The sequence below is a fragment of the Mustela putorius genome, unplaced genomic scaffold (genome assembly GCF_011764305.1).
Source record: "Mustela putorius furo isolate JIRA1106 unplaced genomic scaffold, ASM1176430v1.1 tig00003845_pilon_pilon_pilon, whole genome shotgun sequence".
Classification (NCBI taxonomy): domain Eukaryota; kingdom Metazoa; phylum Chordata; class Mammalia; order Carnivora; family Mustelidae; genus Mustela; species Mustela putorius.
In genome coordinates, this window is record NW_025421998.1 from 53,856,855 (window position 1) to 53,881,542 (window position 24,688).

The following is a 24,688-nucleotide window of genomic DNA, read 5'->3' on the forward strand; positions in this document are numbered from 1 at the left end:
GGAAAAAACGATTTGAATGCAACAGGAATTATGTTCTGAACTATGTAACATTTCACATGCTGCCTTTTAAAAATGTCACTAGAAGGAACATGCACTAATAAACCCAGGGCTTTCTACGTTCTCCACACCAAGAGTCATGTTTGCAAGTCACCCTGGGAGGGGAGAGAGGTGACAGGCCCCATGAGCTCCTGCTGTCCCAGCCCTCAGCTTCTCTCAGCGTCTAGGCACAATTTTAATTACAACCTATTTGTGACTCTTGCATGTGTGTCTGCTAAACCTGCTAGGAAACTTAGAAAAACAGTGTGGAAAGTACCAAGGGGATCAGAGAGCTGAATTTCTACCTGGATAGCCTTGGGCGCAATGTTGAACCTCTCTGGGCCTTGGTTAAGTCAGCTATAAAGTGGGTATCATATCCACATCTAGCAGAACTGCAGGCAGAATTAAACAGAATTAATTAACAGAATAGCGTATTCTCAAATACCTGGCAGAGAACATGGTGTACATTAGGCACTCAATAAGTACCACCTGTTCTTACTTTCATAAAATAATATTCAGACCCTTTTCCAATTCTCCAAGTCTTACCAATCAACCAAGGAAAAACCGAGTACTGGGAACTGACTATATAGAAGGTATTTGCTAAGGGATTTGGGGGTAAGAGACAAGAAAGCACGAGGGAGCTGTGGCTTCAAGCTCATAATTAGTCAGGGAGCTGAGACTTTTGTCCCCATGAAATGAACTAAATAAGGTACCACCTCAACTGGGCAGCACCAATCATAAATGTTCTAAGGGATGAAGGAAACCCCAACGTGCCAAGGAAGGTGCCATGGGGGGTCACCCCTGAACTTCTAAGAAGAACAGGTGGAGGGGTGCCTGGGTGGCTCAGATGGTTAGGTCATAATCCCAGGGTGCTAGGATCAAGCCGTACGTCAGGCTCCCTGCTCAGTGGGAAGCCTGCTTCTCCCTCTCCCTCTGTCATTCCCTCCGCTTGTGCTCTCTACCTCTATCTCTCTGTCAAATAAATAAATGAAATCTTAAAAAGAAGAAGAAGAAGAAGAATTATTGGTGGATAAAGAGGTTAAATAAATGTGAGTGAAGGAGTGACAGCGTGTGTGTCTGCTGCCAAGTCAAACCTGTGGCCTCTGGGCCATGTCTAGCCGTTAAAGATACTTTTTGTTACGTGACAATATTTAAAAATCAGAAGACCTGGACGCCTGGGTGGCTCAGTCGGTTAAGCATCTGACTACTGATTTCGGCTCAGGTCATGATCTCAGGGTTGGGGTCACGCTTAGTGGGGAGTCTGCTTGAGATGGCTTTCCCCCCCACCCTCATTCACACACTCTCTCTAAAACGAATAAATTAATCTTTAAACAAAACGAAACAAAATAATCAGAAGATCTGGCAATACCCGGCCCACATCTCATAAGCCAACTTGGTTTAGTGCTGAGTTGCCCTCAGCACTAAACGCTCTGCGTTTCATCACAGCTCTGCCCTCCTTGGCTTCACTTGTTCTTATGAGCGGTCTGTGGACAGGTGAGTTTTCTAAGTCTTGGTCTACGGTAAAGTTTAGAAATAGCAATGGAAGGGATCACATGTGTAACTGCAAAGTAAAGATAGAAAATAGGTTGGAACCAATTCCTGGAGGGTCTTTAAGCCCTAGAGCAAGAAGCCTGGGGCTTGTTTTATAGGAAAAGGGAAGTGAATGGAAATTTTCAAGGGCAGAAATGACAAGAGATACAGATTACACTTGCTGCATCAGGACAGTCAGACTGGATAAAGGGAAAATCAGGAGAGGGAAGATGAGTGTACTTTTTAAATACTTGCAGCTTGAGTTCCCTACGGTTACTTTAAGTGAAGATACTGGGCAGACATATCAAAGACTAGAGCTCGCTAAAGAGGTCTGGGTGATTATGGGAGCTCCATAAGAAGGGATAGAGAGAGTGGCCGGAACAACATCAGCTCTCAGATAAAACCCCAGCAAGTTGTGAGCAGGGAGCTGAGGGCTGAGCTGGGGTGTATGTTCACATTTGGGCAATGCTAAGAGAAGGATGAGTTCAGGAAGGGGGGAGACAAGGGAGAGAGAAACAGGAGAACAGGGAGACACAAACATAACAGAAGCCAACAAGGAAGGGTGATGGATAGGAGAGCAGATCCTGAGTGTCAAAATTTGCTGGAGGGAGTCCATAAGACTTTGCTCACATTCAAAGGCCACAGGATTTGGTGTGTGGATGGTGCGCATGTCTGAGGGCTTTCGAGAGATGCCCCTTGCAATATGTTAGTGAGAGTGAGACTAGAAGGAACCAAGGATATTCTGATAATTGCCTTCACACCATCTATCGCACTGTTTTCCCCAAAGACTCTTCTTGCAGGTGTTATAGTTTCCTGATTAGTAAGAGCAGCGGCTCTCACAATAAGCTGGGAGGAAGTATTTCTTCCTGATCAATCTAAGTATCATTTTATTTAACAGTATAAGATTAGAACGTGGGAAGTGTCATGGGTACGGAGCCTTCAATACCAATCTGCCAGCATCTACCAACAAAAATTATTAACCAGTTGCAGGAGTCACTCAGGCTCACACAGCCGACTCTCGGAGTTGCCCCATCTGGTGTGATTAACGTCACAGAATGCATTCTTAAAGACACAAACTGTGTCCCTAAGTGCTTGTCCATTAAAAACTCCAAAATGTCACAAAATGAAGAAAAAATTAATTGAAACATCAAATCCTAAATTAGAAGTCTGGGGCATGGTTATTTGAAGCAATAATTTTAAGAATGGAATCAACTTAGGACAAGGTATGATATTTTTATCTCCCAGTCGCCACGAAGAATCTCTATTATCAGCTTTCTTCCAAAACTTGGAATATATCACCATTTGGAATGTTAATTTTTCCACCCTGGTCACTGTGAATCATTATCACTGAATTCAGATGAGTAAGATTTTATTTTTTGTTTCTGCTTAACAAATTCTAGAGCTATGAGAGAAAAGTTATTTTCCTCCAAGCTGAGCGAGAATCAACTGCCTTGATTTAAAGCTAAGAATGAGGGATGCCCGAGTGGCTCAGTGGGTTAAGCCTCTGCCTTCAGCTCAGGTCATGATACCAGGGTCCTGGGATTGAGCCCCATATAGGGCTCTCTGCTCAGCAGGGAGCCTGCTTTCCCCTTTCTCTTTGCCTGCCTCTCTGCCTACTTGTGATCTCTGTTTCAAATAAGTAAATAAAATCCTTAAAAAAAAAATAAAGCTAAGAGTGATAACTAGATATATTAAAAATAAAAAGATACTCTACCAATCTACTAGTTTAAATTAAACACAACTAGGGTGCCTGGTCAGGTCAGATGGTGGAGAGTGTGACTCTTGATCTAAGGGTTGTCTGAGTTTGAGCCCCACATTGGGTGTGGAGCTTACTTAAAAATGAAATCTTTTAGGGGTGCCTGGGTGGCTCAGTCAGTTAAGTGTCTGCCTCCGGGGATTCTGAGATCGAGTCCCATGTCAGGCTCCTTGCTTGGCGGGGAGCCTGCCTCTTCCTCTGCCTGCTGCTCCCCCTGCTTGGGCTCTCTCTCTCTCCCTCATTCCTCCCCCAACAAATAAGTGAATAAAATTTTTAAAAATTGAAGTCTTGGGGTGCCTAGGTGGCTCAGTCGGTCAAGTGTCTGCCTTCGGCTCAGGTCGTGATCTCAGAGTCCTGGGATCCAGTCCCGAATTGGGCTCCCTGCTCAGTGGGGAGCCTGCATCTCCTACTCCCTCTGCTTCTCCCCCTGTGTGTGCAAATAAATAAATATTTTTTCCCCTCTCTATGTCAAATAAATAAAATAAAATCCCTCTCTCTGTATCAAATAAATAAATGCAATCTTTTAAAAAAAATGAAGTTTTTTAGGGGCGCCTGGGTGGCTCAGTTCGTTAAGTGACTGCCTTCAGCTCTGGTCATTGATCCCGGAGTCTCAGGATTAAGTCCCACATCAGGCTTCCTGCTCAGCAGGGAGTCTGCTTCTCCCTCTGACCCTCCCCACTCCTGCTCTCTGTCTCTCATTCTGTCTCTGTCTCAAATAAATAAAATCTTAAAAAATAAAGAAGCCTTTAAAAAAACAATTAAACACAATTAAACATAACTAAGCCTCTTTCTAAACAATCTGGCACAAGATCTTACACGATCTGAAAATGCCCCAAATTAGAAAAGTCACTTTACTGTGTAGCCCATGTTTAAAATTATTTCTAGGACAAATATTTCATCCACTGACTGATAGCAGGGATGCTTTGTGCTCTAGGTTCCAGAACAATCTTTGGAGTTCTTTTCAGTAATGCATAGCTGCTTTTTTTCTCACACCAGTGAAAGGGAGACTAGTGCTTTTGGGTCACAAATAAAGGTTCGGTCACAACCACTGACTGAACATGTATTGCTTGGGGTTGAGCTCTGTGTTTGCTGCCATGGAGAAGGCCAAGTTTTAAGGCCTCAACTTTTATAGGGTTTGAAATTTAACTGGTGACATCCTAAAAGGACCACATATGGGGGGCTTATAGTCCCAAGCTGATGAATATTCCGTTCATGAGGATGTCTGAACAAACCGCTACCCCCACTCAGACCCCCATCCCTCACCCACACCCCCCAGCCAGCATGCATTTTAGCCCTAGAGAGCCCCAAATTTGCTTTGAACGACATCTATTCTTTAGTGTGCACCAGGAAGCCAAAAACAGCTTTGATGGGCAACGAGGAAAAGTAGAGAAGGGAAGATAGTAGCTATTCTCTTCGAACATAATCGAAAAAGCCCCCCTCTACTGACCACATCCTGTGTGCTATACCAGGAGCTCTACCCACACGATCTGTGCTCCTCATACTCTTTCTAGAAGGCAGGTCTGATACTCTCTTTGTGGGATGATTGACGCCAAGCCCGAGCTAGGTAGGGTGAAAAACTACTGATTGCTGCAGGTTAATATCAGAAGGGTCCTAGGTCCCAAGGAGGGCTGATCTCCAGCTCTGGATTTCACTGCACTCTGCTCTTCTGAGGCTGTGAACCCAAATGGTCCATACCAGACATGGAGGTAATGGGTGTACAGGAAAGTAACAGAGTCCTGGACAGGGAGGAGTGCCGCAGATAGAGGAACTTAGTCTTTCTATTTCTGAATTGACAAAAGTGCCCCCATAAAGTCATTTTCCATCTATACACCAGCATCCTAGAGTTCCTTTATTCCTACTCGAATTTCATTTTTATTTTCTAGCAAATACTTGGTAAGTAGCAAAGAGCTATAAGGGATCAGCTCATTTCCTTTTCTAAAAGTAGAACTGACCATCACATGGAAGGATTAAGATAGTCCACAAACTCCTAATTCTTTTAAGTTGTTGTTTTGTTTTTTTTGTTTGTTTGTTTTTTAGAGAGTGCTTTAGAATGTGCTTTTTCTCTAAAGCACATGTACAAGCACCACAGGTGGGGGGAGCGGGAGAGGGAGGAGCTGAGGGACATGAAGTGTAAAGGCAGAAACTGAATTTTTTAAAACAAACTGTAAAACTCTTCTTTTCCTTCTAGATAAACTTCTCCATACCAAACATTACAGATACTAACAATCATTAGTCACATTTTATTTTGTCCTCTTTCCTAAAAGAAAAAAACAAAAAAACTGACTTCTACATCAAAGTCATGTCTGTTCCTCACCTCAGTGATCATATATATGCTTATTAGTCCAACATCTGGGTAATCAAGCCATTAAATATGTATTAACTGTCATCAGTTAAGGTATTTTTGTCTTTTTGGCTAAAGTCATTCATACAAACTCCTTTGTCTCAAATGGTTCTAATAAGTCAGTTTTGTGTTGTTTCAAAATAAGCGATCTACTTACACATCTTAAAACATCCTTAGGTGTTTCTCATAGCACTGAAATCACACGAGTCCTGGTGATTTGACCCACTCAGAAGGTACATAAGAATTCCAAAATATCACCAGGAAAATAATAATATAATGAAATACTGAAGCTATTTTTATGAGAACAAATTTAATTTGTGCTATTATTACGCTTAGTCGAAGTCATAATATAGGAAATATTTTTTAGTACATGCCTCAGATGTTTTGTGGAAAATATATATTTTTTAAAGATTTTATTCATTGGGGCACCTGGGTGGCTCAGTCGGTTAAGGGTCTGCCTCAGCTCAGGCCATGATCCCAGGGTCCTGGGATGAAGCCCTGTGTCAGGCTCCCTGCTTAGCAGGGAGTCTTCTTCTCCCTTTCCTCTGCCTGCCACTCTGCTACTTGTGTTCTCTGTCAAATAAATAAATACAATCTTAAAAAAAAAAAAAAGAGACTTTGTTTATTTGGGAGGGGGAGAGAGAGAGTGATCAAGAGCGTGTAAGAATAGGGGAAGAGAGAAGCAGACTCTCCACTGAGCAATGACCCCCATTATGTAATGCTTTAAATCACAATATTTTTACATTTTTTTAAAGAGACAGAAATATAATTATGGCCTGGGATCTAAAGTATCAAAACAAACTAACATTAGCTTCCATTTATAAAATTACATGCCATTTTTCATTTCTTAGGAATCGAACTTTGCTTTTTGTTGGCCGTATTTTGCATGCTCTTGAGCGCTCCATGCTCTCTCTCTCTCTCTCTATATATATATAAATACTCAAGCAGAGGGACTGGGAGAAGCAGAAGCAGGCTCCCCATTGAGGAGGGAGCAGGATGTGGGGCTAGATCCCAGGACCCTGGGATCATGAACTGAGCTGAAGGCAGACGCTTAAGGACTGAACCACCCAGGGGCCCCATTTATTCGTATTTTCACATGAGAGATAAGTATATTTCTACCTTGTTTAAGTTATCTTCTGTTTTTCTGTTACATGCAGTCATACCTAATAACAAATAATATATATACACAGAAAATTCTTAGGCGTTCAAACAGACGATGAGTAATGTGATCTGCTTCTTAAGTTTCTCTATTATCCAAAGCAAGCAAAGTACATTTACTGAGAGATAAGCATTGTGACTTTATCCTGATCTCACTACTGTGGATTTCTAGAATATGCTGATGAAGACACATTTGCCTTGCATGTTTTTTTCCCCAAAGAACAAACACTCTCCCTAGGAGACTGTAAAACAGAGTAAATTGTCATAATAACTCTGAGACATGCACTTGCATTGTGCCAATCAGCATTGGCAGAACTTGAGCCAACTACAATGCTTTTACAAAAGTCAGCACAGTGGTAAATAAAAATGGCTTGCAATGCCTTTAAATTCAGACCAAACTGAAACAAGACAACAAGAGGTTATATTTTCTATGTCCAACTACTCTAGGGGGTAAGATCCAAAATAGGGATGAAAATATCTTCACCATGTTCTTTCTTTTTTCTTAACAAAACACATGACACCATTCATGGTATATTTAAACCCGTTATACAAAAACAAAATTTGTGATATCAAGCAAGAAGAAAATTTAGGGGGGAAAAACCCAACTTTCTTTAAGTACTAGATAGATCTCTCTTCCTAACAAGTATATTTAAGGGACATTGAAAGGAATGTAATTATTGAAGTAGTATGCCAGATACTTTAATACTAGAACTACTACCTAAGATAAGTCCTGATATATACAACTCATTCACCAAAAATTATGCTCATTTAAGGCTGAGCATTTAAGTAGAAATACCCAGCCAGGTATTCAAAAGGCAATTCTAACTTGTACTTTTCATCATCACACTAAGTGAAGCACATTTATAGGATTAAAGGATTTAAAATATTCACAAAGTATTGTGTATGCAGAAAACAGACAAGAACAGTAAGTCTGAAGCAGAAAAGGATACAGAATTGCTCTAAAAATAATTTCCTAGCACTATTCAGATTACAATAAGATATTTTGGGGATTACAAGATATTTTAGTTTTCTACATTTTCTTTTCACTCATATTTAACAATTCTGTCTAATTTCATATTTATTGAAAGATATGGGGGAAGGCCTGCCAGCCAGGCATTGGCCTTATGTATATGGCAAAAAGCTCCAACAGAATGAAAAGAACGGTTTCAATTGTAGAGCAAGAAAGCCCCAAGGGCAGAAAATGAGGATAATGGGAAATGGGAGGGGAAGGTTATAATGAGAAAGACTGCAAAGAAAAATGAGAAAAAGCTCAATTATAGGTATGTTCAAGGCAAAAATTCTCCTGCTCAAAGAATATTCCTTTCAGACATGTGCTTGTCAATTACAGCAATTATGTGGCACTGCACCCTTTCAATGAAGCAATAATTTGATTGAAACATGCTGTGAGAGATTAACATGCAGTGATTATAATCAACAAATTGCCATTCACTAACATTTAGGAGACTACCTGAAGTACACACTCTTACACAGAAAAAGGACAATTTTTTTCCCCCTGCTAGGATGCTAGTTTTGCTTGAGGAAGGTGGCACAGCATTTTAAAATACAAGACGAGGACAACGAATGATCTCACTTTAAATCTTTCAGCTGTCTGGGGAGATGACACACAAGATCTCTGAGAGAGAGAGGAGAAAAAGAAGAGTTTCTTCCATCCTTCAACATTATCTTCGTCTCCAACTTTAGCTGCTGATGTTACAGTAAAACTGTGGTCTTGTTAAAATCACTAGATTGTCAAATCTATTGACACAGTATCTTGTCTTCGTGAATTTCCGAATCTGCTCCTTCCAATGTGCTCCTCCAGAAGAGTCTGACTGATACCACACATTTAAGCAAGTTTCTAGAAATATAGCTGGACATGACAAAATCATGTTTGCACTAAAGTACAACACTAAATATGCCCAAAGACCCAAAACTCACTAGGAAAATATGGTAATTTTAGAAACTTTGAGATTTGAGAATAGCATTTCTTTTTCAAGGAACAGAAATCCATTTCCTTTTCAGTTTTTAAAGATTTTATTTATTTATTTGCGATAGACAGAGGGAGAGGAAGGGAGGGAGGGAGCAAAAGGAGAGGGAGAAGCACATTCTCTGCTGAGCACAGAGCCCCATCCAGGACCCCAGGACCTTGACCTGAGCTGAAGGCAGATGCTTGACTGACTGAGCCACCCAGGCATCCCCATTTTCCTTTTAAAATAATTAAGAAAAGAAAGAAAGAAAGAAAGAAAGAAAGAAAGAAAGAAAGAAAGAAAGAAACAATTTATAAGAACAAAGAAATCCGTTAGTACCAAACTGAGAAGGTATATTATAAAGGTGGTTCTTCTTCTTCTTCTTTTTTAAAGGATATTTATTTATTTATTTATTTATTGAGAGAGAGAGAGAGAGAGAGAGAGGGCACACTCGAGCTGGAAGGAGCGGGAGAGAGAATCTGAAGCAAGACTCCACACTGAGCCCAGGGCTCAACTCAGGGCTCCATCTCACGACATGACATCATGACCTGAGTTGAAACCAAGAGTGAGCCGCTTAACCATGCCACTCAGGCGTCCCTGTACTATAGAGATTCTTAGTAGGCATATGTTAGGGAGCCAGAATATAAAAACTGAACAAAGCTGTTACCTTTCTCAAGTTTACTTTTATGAGAGAAAATTCAAGTTGCACTGATGATCTGTGTTTCACAAGCAACCTCCATCCTATGTCAAAGAGACTAGATAGATTTAAGCCAGTATTTTATTCTCACAATAATAAAGCTGAAGGCTCTCAGGGCCTCATGATTCAACATGAAGTTTGTGTCGTATCAGATAGGGCCTATATAACTTATATTTAAAAACAGACTGTAATTTTATATATTCAGATCCTTAAAAAACTGACAACTCATATATATATATATATACTTAGGGCAACTTTCCATGTACCAGAGTGTTTTACTCTTTGTAATAAATTTTTCTCCAGCCATTCGAGGAAATTAGAAATTTACTGAACTATAAAGAAATTCCTGTTTCCTAACAATGTGTCATTTGAGGTGAAGGGAAAGCAGATAAAATGCAAATAAAGGAAATAAAGTAAATAAAATGTGCAAAGGTAAATGAAGGAGAAAAACCATTCATCTCCACCCCGTTCTGCAGTTTACACGGAAAATCCCTCCTGGTTCATGGGTTGAGGACATCAGCACTAGGACTGGCTACATAGAGACAATAGTCACATGTGAATTTCATATAGCATACAGTGTGAAGGGGACCCTCAAAGACCCTCTGTCTCACCTCCAGGCTCTAGGACAAGGCCTTCACTCAAACCATCAGAAAGTAGTTGATTTGTTTCTTAAAATATCTTAAAAATACCAAATTTCTAAAACGAAGTCTAGAAACTTGTCCAGATGTCCAAGATTTTCAACATTCTTACAGTCAAAAGGCTTAAGAGTTCATTTCTCAGGTAAATCTTGCTCCTTGTGCATCTTATTTTCCCTTTTTAATCTTCAGATACTCTGGAAGTTAACTTTCCATAGTCCTACAATACTTTGGTTTGTCTCTGGTATGCTCTGGACTTATAGTTGAACCTCAAGTATTAGAAGAGGTCATGTGGGTTCAACATGAAAATGATGCAATTAAAAGAAATGCATTCTCAACAAGGATTGTGTGCCCGCAAAGTATGCTGTCCTCCTACTCATAGCCTCATGCATTACACACCTGCCTTTGCCCATTGGTTATACGGTAATGAAAACGTCCACATTTCCATTATTAATCAATGTATGTTAATGACCTTATGCTTCAGCTCTGTCTCACTTCATTTCACCTTGCTTCATTACCAACAAGGGTATTAATTAACCCACAATCTACTGGCAGCATAAAAGCATCAATTCCCTTGTTATCATACATACTATCACATGTCTAAAGGTGGTGGGAATAGATTAGTCCAGATGATGAACACCTCAAATGAAATCCACAGCAAAATCTGATTTTTAATCATTCCTCCTGTGAGCAGGCTGACTGCACCCGCCTGTACTAGGACATCTTCCTCCACACCCCTTCTTTTTGTAACCTCTCAGAAGCAGGCGGATGGCCTAGGGGCCATGCAGCTCACAGCTGGAAACCTGGAAGCAGGCCTTTGTGCAAGATTAGAGCACTCTTAAGCAGCTGTGGAAGCACCTGATTTGGGGTTGATAGCTGGAGTTGAATAGTAGGTTTTTACTTCAATTAGGCCTTTTATCCATGACTCTAGTCACTAAGGGGGAAAAAATGATCTCCGGGAAAAAGCTAGGGATATACCCGAGTTCATTTCCAGTTTCAAATGATCATTCTATCTCTGAAGCAGTTTAGATAACTTCTACCTTAGCTTCTAGGTCCATTAGATGGGGACAATTATCCTGTACTAAAATGCATCAAATGGTAAGGAAGGTTGGATAAATGGAGGGGAATCTTGAGTAACCTTCAAATCCTGGCTGTCAGATCTGGACGGGGCCTCCAACAACATGTGGCCAAGTCCTCTGCTTTCATCAATGAGGCAATCGAGAAGACAAGTTCTATACAGTTCTAATCCCTCATCATTTGTCAAAATTAAGTGTTCCGTTATGGTCGGCAAATACATGACATTCTCTGCAACAGTAAGAGGGAGGGAAGCGAAAGGCACTGCCAGAAAACCAAATCAAATCAGAGCAAACCAAACCCACAGTACAAAGACTGTACCGCAGAGCACGGACTACATTCTAACGTAAGCACTTGCACTTCCAGCTCTCTCGACAGCACTCTGGGGTTTCCACTGTCACCATGGACAGCTATTTCAAGCCTTTGCTCCACCTGGAGAAGTCAGTCTTCTCCGAGCAGCAGTGCTGCGGTCTGAGGCGTACGCAGGGCAGCTGCACTTGGTGCTAATGAATTGGGCTGCTGTTGACTTTTTTATTAAAGCATGTCTGCAAGCAAAATGAACGGTTACTTAAAAGTGGTGGTTTCATAAAGCTTAAAAAGACCTCAAACGACAACTTAGTCTAGGTATTTGCCTATGAAAAAGTTGTTCTCACAGGTCAAGAGGGTTAAAGCCTGATATGAAACATTTCCATGGGTGCGGATTCTATGGCTTAGAGTCCTAGCTAGTAAGCCAGGGATGCCTATACCTACTTCAAATTTCTTTTCTTTTTTTTTTTTTCTTCAATTAAGTCTGTTTCCTTTTGTTCTGAACTTTGCTGCATACAGTTTCATGTTAATTCCTGAAAATATCTTTTTTTTTTTTTTAAGGGGGGTTCCAGCCCAGCATGGAGCCCAAGGTGGAGCTTAAACTCACAACCCTGAGATCAAGAGTCAGACACTTAACCAACTGAGCCACCCAGGGGCACCTTGAAAATACTTTAAATACATTAAAATATCCTCCAGCTTACTTTTTAAAATATTTAATTCATTTATTTGTCAGAGAGAGGAAGAGCAAAGCAGGGGAAGCAGCAGGCAGAAGGAGAAACAGTCTCCCTGCTGAGCAAGGAGCCCGATGCGGGACTCAATCCCAGGACCCTGGGGATCATGACCTGAGCCACCCAGGCATCCCTCCTCTAGCTTATTTTTAAAGACATGTGGATATAGCTATCATAAAAGAGTGCTTATAATGATTAGCATTTAATATATACTGTTTTCCTACTTCTCCTTTTGGAATTTTTGAATTCCTCCACTGGAATATATGCCCCAAGAAGGTAAGGAGTTTCTTTTGTTTACAACTGTATCCCCACATGTAGGACAGAGAAGTGTTAAAGATATTTGTGGAAAGAAGAAATTTTATTTTCTAAGGTATTCATACAGATGCTGAGTAATTAAAAATGCACAGTTGTATTTTATCCTATAAGCAGTGTATAAAGTTAAAAGTAAAGAAATTACAGGGGGATGGCTAGTATAAGAGATATGATGCAGTATCTTTCACCACTGGGGGAAAACTGCCACTTTTCCTTGGCAACAGACTCTTTCTGAATATCCCAAGATGGCTTGGTAATATAATTTGGTAAATGGATTTTACTAGTAGGTGATAAATCAAAGCCATTCTTTGGAAATGTTATAACATAATTTCTCAAAGAGCTTAAGAAGTTTCCCAATGAACAAAGTTATACACGAACACGCATAAATCATCACCAGGTATGGCCACTAAACAGTGGTTTCCAAGCTTCCTCCTCCATCAACATTCTAACTGCCCTATGATTCCAAAGAAATGCAGCAGTAACATAAGTAATACAAAGGTAGACTGAATAGCCAATGTCCTTATGCAATGGCTAAGTGATGGTGATTTCAGCATAAAATGACCACAAGTTTCTGGCAACTGTCTACATGAATTCTAGGGTCTCTCCTCCCGATCTAGAATTTCATGGCTGTGTGACATTTGGAAAGAGGTTGATGTAGATCCCTTTGAATCAAGGTGTTTTAGCGATGAAAGACAATCCAAAGATTGTTTGTATGACTTGCTTAACGTCTCAGGCTGGTTTATTACTGGAGCCCAGATCTGGGACCCAAGACCTCAGAATCTTATTTCCATTCCTTTTCTCCTCTGCTATGTGAATTTTCTCCTTTCTTAAAGTCCGATTTCTTGCAGAAGTAGGCGTCTTGGCTGTGAGACCCAAGGGCCACCCAGGGATTTTTATGGCAAGACAGAACCCTAGCAAAAATCCAAATGGGTTTTGTTCACTATATATCACCCCTCCTCATTCCAAGAGTTGAGAAATTCAACAGCTGTGTGTCCAGTACCTCTGTCTCCTCTGATAGTTTCTTTTCAAAATGATTTCAAGGGGTGGACCAGTGCAGGTGTGTAAATTGTGAACTCAGGCTACAGAGGCAGGGACCAGTGGATGAGGCTGACCAGTGGACATGAAGCCCTGGAGAGGAGGTGGGGGATACAGGGGAGGTGGAGGAAAAGGGAACTGATGCCCCTAACTCTCCAAGGCAGATCTATATTTGCAACTCTTAGAAATTTGGAATAAATCTTAAAAAGTTGGAGGAAGGTAGATGAGACAAGGTCAATGTTCTGTTTCTGTGGCTCTCACATCTGGCTGCATATGAGCATCACCTGGGAGCTTTTAAAGCCCAGAAGGCTTAGATCCCATCTCAGGTCAACTGAATATGAACCTCCAGAGTGGGACCCAGGCATTGTATTTTTAAAAAGTGCCCCATGTGCCCCTAGTGTGTAAGATCCACTGGTCTATTTGTTATAGGACATTATAAAAATAAAAACAAAAGATACGTACAAGATAATTTTAGATGCATCTGAGTTGCTCAAAACCACAGAGTGATTTACCACCATCTTAAAAATTTTCTGGGTCTAGCCTCAATGATGTTTAGCTTGCACAAGCTAAGCTGCTACATGGTCATTGAGGTCTTTGCCACCTACAAGAGGAAGTCTGGGACAGAAATGCCAAACATCTTTCTAGAAATCCTAAAAGGCAAAGAGATCAAGGTAGAAGTTTACCTAAGTTGTCTTCTGTCTTTCCAATGACCAGGGAAAAACCTTTCTTAATTTTTCTTCACAAGAAACATGCACCTAGCACATAGGACAGGCTTGGTGCTAACTGGGAAGAAGACAGAGTAGTTCATAAAAACCAGTGCCTGTCCTTTCTTTCCTCAGTAAGTGTAATACTCTAGAAAAGCCACCAGTAAGCTGGCAACCGAGGTTAACCTTTGAACTCTACCAATGGAGTGAGACACCCCTATGATGTAAGGCAGGTACATTCACAGAGGTCGTTGCCTTGTTTCAAGGGTAAAGGACCCAGTTTCTCAATGATATGCTCACCCTATGAGGGGCTGCTGAAAGCCGACCAGTAACACGTGATCACAGTAGGCGCTTTCACCCCGAGTCCCATCCACAGAATGTGCTGAAGGACAGCCACCTGATTATCAAAACCAGCCACACCTTGAAGAAAGCAGGTCAAGCTTAATAAGAATGAGCCATTTGGCTTTACCTATTCCTGTTATCCTATTCTTTCTTCATTTGCTTTTCTTAAAAACCCACACCCTTAAGCACATTTGCTTTGAAAGTATGAATAAAGAATAGGAAAATGGGGGGAAAAGAGGCCAGCCGATAATGTGTTTCCTCCTGGGTTCTCCCTAAGATGGACCTGTCATAACGCGGCTTCAGAGGGAAAAATCAGTAAGAAGGTTTTCCCCTATGAAATCCATCCAATACATAATCCCCCTAACCCTCCTGCCATTGCTTTGAACCAGAAGTTACTATTCCCAACAACAGCAGCCCTAAAGAAAACATACTCTAGGGGCGCCTGGGTGGCTCAGTGGGTTAAGAAAACATACTCTATCCTTTCCACGGAGCGGAGCGGGAAGAGTTAAATCGGAGCAGGAGCCCCCGGAAGACCCCGAAGACCAGGGCTGGCTGGAGGCAACTCACTTGTCCCTCCCTCCAGCTCCTCTACTCACAACTCCTTGTTTTTCTTTCTCCTTGCCTGCTTTGTAATTCTCCTGGGCTGGGAGTACTCAACAACGTCTCCCCTACATCTGGGAAGATGAAAGACAGAGCTGCTTGATTTTTCTCTACCATCCCAAAGGTGTAAGCCAGAACCTGAACCTTGACAGAAAAGGTCACCTTTGAAAGCTGTTTCAATCACGATCCATGCTCATAGATAACCAGCAGACAGACTCAGATAGTTTTTCCATTTGAAACAATGAAGAATCACTCACTCACTCTTTCATGCATTCACTCATTCTACAGCTATTCCTAGAAAGACTCCTTGTGCCAGGTCCTACAAGGGAGGAAAGGTATGCCTACAGGGGATGATGAAAACACACAGGGCATTCGTTGTGTGCATCGAATCACTTGGGAAAACCATTAGTAGGTTGCTCTTAAGCATCTCTAATATTATTGTTTTTAAAGCTCAGCTTGACTTGGTGACAGAATACCGTAGGAACGGTTGTTTTCGCTTCTTGATTCAGGTGGCAACAGGATTCCATTATGTCAATAGCTCTGGCATTCTCCTTCTTATTGCATTCAATTAAGTCAACGTTTTTCCACTTGCACGTCCCTATTGATGAGTCATCACTTCAACGCTCCTCTGTGAGCACAGAAGGTCTCTTCTATCGGGCCTTGTACTTCCATTTTCACAACTAAGTGACTTTTGTGGGAAAGAGATGGGAAATGACTCACATCTCTTGCTCCATTATTTTCCCTCGCCTCTGGTGGGCACAGGAATGTAACAACCCAGAACAGGCTCATACTGGTCCACGGGAGCACTTACAGCCTCCCATGTACCCTTTCTTCCCCACTGTAGTCAGGGCCATGTGGACCACCACCAGATGGCTCCAGCCAGCCCCATATGGCTCCCGCTCCCTAAAAGGGGTGCTTGAGAACATAAAAACGCTGCTCTATACTTTTATTGCGGCCCCGTCTCATTTTCCTCCATCTGTCTTCCATATGTTTATACGATGCTATTAGGCTCTTGCACACATAGGCCTTTTATAATGAGGGTTGCTGGCCTGACCGAAATGAAGAACGAGAACTCACCTCTGTTGGTAACAAGGGGCCTTCAATTCCTTTAAATATGTGGTTCATTTAGTATTCAAACTAGAACAAACTAACAACCCTCTTTTCCTCAAGGTGCCCAAGGAATTCATTTTACTGTTACATACATGATATATCTTTTTATTTTGGCAACAAAAACCACACGGCAGCTTTTCTGTTGTGTCTTCTCCAAGTGTTGGAATGTGACGTTTTGGAGAATCACACGTGACTTCACTTATGCCTCCCTATTACGTACCCATCAATCTCTCTCTACATTTGACTCTTCCTTTTCCTCAAGCTCTCTGTTAATCACAGGGAAAGTTGCTACCATGTTTTCTTTCAAGTATCACTACAAAAACCCGAAGTTTCATGCACCCTCTGAAAACTCTGAGGAAATGAGTAGGAATGAGGGAGGCTGACCCCAAGAGGCCTCCTCCTGCCCTGCTGAGGGCAAACCACTGAGCTCTGGGCTGCTTTGCTTTGCTGGGCACTGGGCTAGAGTGACATATGTGGTCCCAGGCAAGGTCTAACAGTCACTAGACACCGTGCACAACACTGTTTCCAGCAGCAGGCAATTCCTGGCATTAGTACAGTCATCCGAGAGACTTTTCATTCCCAGTGTTAGATAGATAGTGGGAACCTGTCATGGGCATTAGGCCATCTTTCTCAAAAAACCACCAACAATTACAAAGAAAAGAAGAAATCAAGTTAGGCCTAATACTGGCTTTAATAATTTTTATACTTACTCACATGATCTAGACAGAGTCTCACATCACAGACCAGAACTGTGGTGCTGTTAAGAAGAAGCAAGCATTTAATCCCCCGAAACATCTATCCACATTGAAAGGTGTCCCCTTTGCAGCAGATTATTTATTTGCCTGTAATCTAGTCCAAACCACCTGTGTAAAGCAGCCTGGTAATCAGTACATGGAAAATGATGCCTGGTTCCATGATGATTATATCTGATGAAGCAGAATATGGGAATAGTGCTCAAATGCATGAAATACTAACCAACAAGACATACAAAAACAACCCAGCAAACGCCATGAGAATGTTTTTCTTTTAGGCTGTGTATAAATGATAGCTACTGATTTCCCCCACCCCAACTTGTACAAAATAAAGTATCTATTTGATTTTTGAGATCAAAGTATGACATTACTGGGGCACGTGGGTGGCTCAGTGGGTTAAAGCCTCTGCCTTCAGCTCAGGTCATGATCCCAGGGTCCTGGGATCAAGCCCCCGCATCGGGCTCTCTGCTCAGCAGGGAGCCTGCTTCCTCCTCTCTCTCTCTCTCTCTGCCTGCCTCTCTGCCTACTTGTAATCTCTGTCTGTCAAATAAATAAATAAAATCTTTAAAAAAAAAAAACCCTTAAAAAAAAGTATAACATTACTGTAGGATATGGAAATGAGTCATTTTCCTTCTTTTTTTTTTTTTTTTTTAGCCCATCTACATATTTCACACAACTTCGTTTCTCTTCACGTCCTTAAAATGCAATTTAGAGTCAGATATCAATTAGATTCAGACAAAAACCTACCGGGACCCAAGGAAACTTGCTCCCACCTACACAGTCATTTCATAATCCTTCCTATGAGGAAAAAAACCTAAGGTCTTACTCTGTAGGAATTCAACCCACGAACACAGGTGCTCTGATAGCAGCAAACAGCACATTTTAGTCAGGATATCAAGTTACAGAATCGAGGCTGCAGCCAGAGGCCCATTCACTGGAATGATTGTTCTATGCTGGAACAAATGACAAATTCTGGTGAAGAGAAGTAAGTACTTGCCCTTTGGTGATAAAGGAAGCATAGTTAGGGTGTTCTGTACACGCAATGGTACTGTTTCCCAAAGTGCAAGGGTGACAAAGTTAAATGGGTACTTGGCTCCCAGATTAGCTAGAAAGGACAAGAAGTCTGATCAGTAAGACTTCAGTGAATTATAGTTTCTGGTCTGCAAAGCTACGAGTAGGATATTCTGCACAGCCGAGCTTGCTCTGAGCAGTTTGTAAACCACCTGGAAAAAGGAAGAAGTTGCTGCTACCCTGACAGTTGCTGAGTAGTTGCATTAATTGTTGACATTTCCGCAGGGAGGCTGCTCCCCTCAGCTCAAGGCTTCCCACAGGCCAGGTGAATGCTCCTCCCTTGTATTTCTTCCCAGAGAACACTGGCTATTATAACGCTAACCTCTTGCCAACTGCCTTTAGGTGAGATTTGGTAAAAACTGCCAAAGACACAAGAACATCTGCCTTCCTACGGCTTTCTTTGTACTGCGACTTCCCAGGCAACTGCGTGGGTCTCCATGTGTCCATTTACTGGATTGCAACAAAACAGCACGAGGCCAAGCGGGGAGGTGCACAGAGCAAACCGCTCTTTCTGCCCGTGCCGGTTTGGGCTGCTGCGGGAGCCTTGCCCCTATGCGAACTGACAAGAGCGGGCGCCGCGGTGGGTCTGGAAGCTGGAGACACCCGCTGCCCTTACCTGTTTCTTTGTCCTGGACTTCTTCCAGGTGCAAGTCATTCAGAAGGTGCTCCAGTATCTTCTCAGGGGTCCCGGACACGACCACGTATCTGTCAGAGAGCAGAGAGTCCACCGAGTCATCCTCGGTGGAAGACTGCGAGCGGCTGCTCCATTCATCGTCCTCGTCCTCCTCGTCAATGTATTTGAAATAAGGCACATCGAAGGTAGGCAGGGGCAGCTCTCGGTCCGAGAGCGCGGCGGATTCCTTCCTCTCTAGCTGAGGGTCCAAAACCCTCAGCCGGGAGCTGCCCATTGTGAACGGCTACCAACAAAGGCATCCCCTAAGAGCGCAAAGATCTTGCCATGTCTGTCCTTTCGCCGGGAACTGAGTCCATCTGGCTGCCAAGAGCTCTGCAGTCAGCTAGAACGCTCGAGAGGCGGAGAGAAGAGGGGGGAGGGAGGGCCGCCAGGCAGCGGGAGCGAGGGGGACGGAGCGAGAGAAGGGGAGGCGGGCAGGGCCGAGGAGAGCGGGGCGCGCGCCGCGGGGCCAACTCACCTCCAATCCCGCTCGGCGCCGCCGGCTGGGGGGGCCGGGCTGCAGCTCTGCACCCTCTTCAGCACGAGGACGTTCCGCTCCTGCTCCTTCACCTCAACGGTTGCCACTTCGTCATCCTGCTCTCGTGGGGGGCAGGGGGCAGCGGACAGGACACAAAGGGGAGAGAAAATTAGACAAACCCGCCAACAAACACAAGAACAAAACCAAACAAACTCCAGCCCCTCCAACAGGGGCCAAACTGAAGCCACGTTTTCTCAAGTCGCTGTCCACCAGGATTTCTTCAAAGATCCTGAAAAAAAGGAGGAGTCAGGGCAAGAATCTCTCTTTGATGGTAGAGTGTCTGGGCTCAGATTCTACAGGCACAGACAAGTATTAGGAAGACATAAATACTGTCAAGGAAATGGGAAGAAATAAATAAAGAGGGGCTGGGATTCGGAGAGCTTGCATTTAAACTACTTGAGTGATTTGAATCAAGGCATCCAAAGCTCAAAGTTTCAAAAGACACAACATGCTCATTGCATATGTATTCTCTCTTATCTTGTTAATGCTTATTAAATATTCACTGTATTAAAACTGGAAAGTCATAAATCATTTAAAACACTAAAACAATGAGCAAGCCATATTAAGTATTCTTCATAGCCGGACTTTAGAAGGTGGGCAAAAAGCTACCCATTCTATCACTCAGTTCATTCTTCCCAACCCCCACCCCCCCAGACAGAAGATGGACTTCAAATTTATCCTATCCCAGTTTTGCCAGAATACAAGCAAAAATGGATCTCTAGTTAGAATCTCATCCGGGCTGAAATTCGCATGTCGTGGGTGAGTGCACTGACTTTCTTCACCTCAGTCTCTTTTAAAAAGGAGAGCAGGCTGAACAATCATTCATTTCTGCACACACAGCTTCCACGGCCCAGAGCTAGTGTGGCCCGCTGACGTAGCTCTGTTGGAGTCCAGCTCACTGCTGACCCAGCAGTGTGGAGGCTGACCCTGAGTGATGAACACTTCCAGAGGATAGAGTGTGAAATTCTACCAGTGTGTGACACCCAGGAAGGGTAAGGTAGCCCCGGGGGGAGGGGGCGGGGAAACCTGTGAAATGCAAGTAAGAAAAGCTAGCTTCTATATGTCTGAGAATTTGGGCAAAAGATGAAGGCAAGAAAAGTTGACACTAGGTAGGCTTCACCTTAAAAATGGTATCAGTTCTTTCAAAAGGGAAACATGCCCCAGAGGTCCTAGCATGTTTCTGCCACAGGCAGAAAATCCAACTGATAATTAGGTGCAAATATTAAAGAAAAAAAAAAAGAGTATTATTCTCCTCAATGGGTAAAATGTACTACGTCCATTGTACATTCTTAATCAGTTCCATAGATCTACCAGGGATGTCCATGTATTTTATCCATCTTTACTAAGAATACAAAGGGACTAATCTTTCCATAATTGTCAACCAAATTGGTGATAAAATTATGCTTGCAACTGCTGATGTCCTGACTCCCAAGAAAATGTAGAGACAAAAATAAAAATTATTAGTCACTCGAAACAACAATGTAATTTTATGATAATTTAAAAAATCTTTTAGTGGCAAATAATTTTACTATGTAAAACTGGTGTATTACATTTCAGCAAGGTCAGATGCTCAGTTACTGTGGCAATTAATGTTGGATATTCATTGTTCAACTCCCTGAGGACGGCAGTGTGACTCCTGTAACATGAATACCAATGTGTAATTGCTATCTTTCATTTCTCCAAAGGGGTCCTTTTGTTATCTGTGTAGTTGAAGTGAAATAAGGTGGCTGGAGAGAGGGGCGTATATTGACCAAAAAAAAAAAAAAAAAAAGGCAGAATGTGGGTCTGGGATACTGAGACACAGAAACGAATAATTCACTCAACAGTGGATTTGAAAGGACAAAAATCCTTCCCTGGTTTTCCTCTCATCGTAAGCCAATATTCATTTTCTATGCGCCTGCTGTCATTGTGAAGTACATTTTACATTCTACATGCACGTGATATATGGCGTTATTAACTTCCATGGGCCACGCACATACATATGGATGGGAAGGGTTTCCCTAATGTCTGTGTAACTAATATGTATTACAAGGCTGTGCAGACAGCAGCCACACTCTGCTGGGCAGGGAAACAGCTGAATCATATTGATGTACTATCAATAGCATCTTATGTCATAGTGATCATTTCCATTTTGAAAACCTGTTAAAAAATAAAGAAAAGAAAAAGCAGAAAAATCGATGTATAAAGGGAGATGTAAGTGATCTAAAAATGCCATGAAATTATAATAGTCCTAGGTATTCTGTCTTTCAACAAGGAAGGTCAGGTGAGTGCTTCACGACCCACACACACTCACCTAATTGCTCTTCCTGAAAAAGAGCAGAAGTACCATGGTTGGGGTTCTGAGCATGAAACTTTGTGCTGGTGCTTGCTTGGTGAAGAATGAAAGTATTTAGAGCTCTCATGATGGAAAATTGTTCAATGACAAATAGTTCATGAAGAGCAAGCAAAGCATTAAAATGCTTAATTTATAGTCGTTCACTCAACAACCAGTGATGGTGTCCATGGATAAAGAGGTACTGAGCTGGACACCGAGTGACAAGCAGAGTAAGACAAGTCCATTGCCCTTAACTAACAAGTTAATAGGCTCCCTAACAACATAACTGCAACTCGGCAGGCACCCTCAGATGAGGCCAAATGGGAGAGACAATGCAAAGGCAGAACCCATGGGATATGAGGGTTAAGATGACTGTGTGACAGAGATGGGAATGCCATGAAATGGGACAAAAACATACAGAGACTCTGGTTCTGGCAAGACTGATGAATTTAGTTTCAGATAAGTGACAGTTTAGTACCGATAATCTATCATGCTATAGATACACAGCAGGCAGTTAGAAATAATGAACTCGGCTTCTCACAGAGGACCAGGGCAGAGAAAAATTTGTCAATTATTCAAGTTTTGGGAATGGCTGAGATTGTTAGGAGGAAACAGGAGAGAAAGGAAACTACAAAGATGGGTATAGGGGAAGGAAAAAACCCACAGGAAGTTGGGGAATAGGTAGAGGGTCAGAGTCTTGGGATGATGAAGAAGTAAAACCAAGATGGGTCAGGAGAATCTAGAGGGGAGAGTCTCAAGAGATTCAAGGAAAATGCTAGTCTGTTGCTGTAGTGTTTACAGAGATTAAGTTTAAGAAAAAGAGATGATGAGCTCCCTTTGGTCCGGGGGTGTGAAGAGAACGGCTAAGGTGTGACTGAACGGGGAGGGAGTCCACAGACAGAGAAAACCACTTTCTGGAATTGCATTGTGAAGGGAAGGGGTCACATTGCAGGGGTTGTAGGGCTGGGGAAGGCAGCTACTGAGAAGAGGGGACAAGGTCGGGAACAAAATGGAGAGGGCAGGCTAGACAAGGATGAACATTTCTTTCCCTCAGAGAGGTTCAAGGGAAGGAGGATGGGTGGAGACTTAGAAAAAAATAAAGTAGGGAAAATAAGGAAGCCACAGTAGAGGCTATGAGATGGCTCTGCCTTCTTAGTAGAGGGGGGATTGAGATGACCTTCTGGAAGGAGGGGGTTCGGGGTGAAGATGGTGAACACACGGCTTCTAGGGGTACAACAGGGGATAAACAAGTTATGAAAAAGAGCATTGCTAGGCAGCTCTGTGGACTGCTGAGGGCAGAAACACACACTGATGGTTGTATGTCTTTCTGCTGAAGGGCTCACAAACCTTAGAGGGGAACAGTGTCTGATGGGGCCCACCCAGAAGAAGGGGCTGGCAAAGGCAACCACAGGAGGTGACAAGGGGAGGGCTTCTGGGTGGCTGTCCGCATACCAAGGAACGTCGCTCCTCACCACACAGGGTCTGTCTGGCTAGGGAAAGCAGTGAGCTGAGAAGTTGTTGAGAAACTGGGACAACATGGAGGGGCTGAGGCCCCACAGGAGCTAAGGGGGCTGGCAGGGGGTGGACGAGGAAGCAGGCACAAGCTTAGACCAAGAAGGCAAATACGTTAAGTGGAACAGTTTGGACTGGTGAAGCCCCTGGCACTCGCAAGCTGGCCTGGCCCCCACTGCTAGGCTGGGCTTGTCCTGGGAGCATCAGCAACTGTGCGGAAAGTCAGCATCAGAAAGGCCAATCTGTGATCGCAATGGAACAAGAGAGACACACAGCCACACGGTAATCACACCTGAACACAGACGAAGCACGAATGTTGGCCAAGCCAGAAGATACCAAAAAGCCCAGGTAATGAGCAGCTGCTGCTGCTTTCCCAACTGCATTTCAGTTTTGCTCTGGTCTGCCTTCCCCGCCGGTAAGACTCATTACAGCGAGTCAGAGTTACCCCATTTCCTGACAGCAAAGCCCTGCCTCTTTAAACCCTCCCCCTAATCACTGGACACAAACCCAAGTCCCAGGGGTCCTTTGTCCTAGCACCTCTCATTCTGATCGGTTCCATGGCTCCCCAAAGTGTGAGGTCTTCCCCTCAGCAACGGGCAGCAGACCCAGCTTGTCCAACTACAGGTGTGTCCCGGGGGACCTCTGGCTAGAGGACACTGACAACAGTTAGAGGATGCTGCCTTGGCACTGGTATGGAGGGGCATGGAAATGGTGGTCACTGGAGTCAACAACACACACACACACACACACACACACACACACACAGCATTTCCTTGTTAGGGTGATGAGAAAGTCACACAAAGGGATGTTTCTGAAAGTGACTGCGGGAAACGGGGCTCAAAGGATGATAAAGTCAGAGATAGATAATAAAGCTTCTGCAGCAAGCAGAACAGCATCTGGAGGGAAGGAAAGATGACCTGAGCAGGGAGCACGGGCCTCGGGAGAGAAGCGGCTTCTGCAGGTGTGACCATGGTATGGTAGGTGATGAGGGGCACAGGGTGTATTCCCGAAGGAACCACACTCCTCCATGCCCTTGCCTAGGGTGTTCAGCCCTGCTTTTTACATGTCAGTGAAAATTCCCATCTCTTCCCAAAACATACATGAGCCTCCAGATCTGCAGAAAGCAGTTCTTTCCCTAAGCTCCTGAAGGGAAGAAGGAGAAACACTGAAAGCTGGACCAGATGGAGTCTTCCCAGCTTTGCCTATGGGATGTGATTTAGGATAAATGGGGAGGTGGGAAGGAGGGGAAATGCAAAACCAAAACAGGTGTCCTCAGCTGAAATGGTGTGTGTGTGGTGGGGGCAATAAATGCCAACAGGGAAAGGTTGATGGGTCACAGAATCAAAGGACCACTGAAGAGAGCCCATCAGGGCCAGGAAGACAGAGGCAGGCTTTCAAATTCACCCTGTTCCTCGTCTTTGTGCCATTTTTTGGGTAGGCAGCTCTTATTTATTTCCTTTTTCTGGCTATACTGCTATCTTGACTGTCAATTCTGAATGA

At 43.1% G+C, this 24,688-nt stretch overlaps 1 protein-coding gene across 2 annotated transcripts in view; it reads right to left on the reverse strand.

The window, feature by feature from the left end:
* Window positions 1-24,688, reverse strand: part of RAPGEF5 (Rap guanine nucleotide exchange factor 5) — a 223,277-nt gene that overhangs the window by 53,138 nt on the left and 145,451 nt on the right. For both annotated transcript variants that reach the window (XM_004743361.3, XM_013051672.2), the window contains exons 10-11: window positions 19,303-19,418; window positions 18,768-18,856 (exon numbers count right to left, since the gene is read on the reverse strand). In XM_004743361.3, the coding sequence (XP_004743418.2) occupies window positions 18,768-18,856; window positions 19,303-19,418 (205 nt within the window). The remainder of the gene's footprint in view (window positions 1-18,767; window positions 18,857-19,302; window positions 19,419-24,688) is intronic.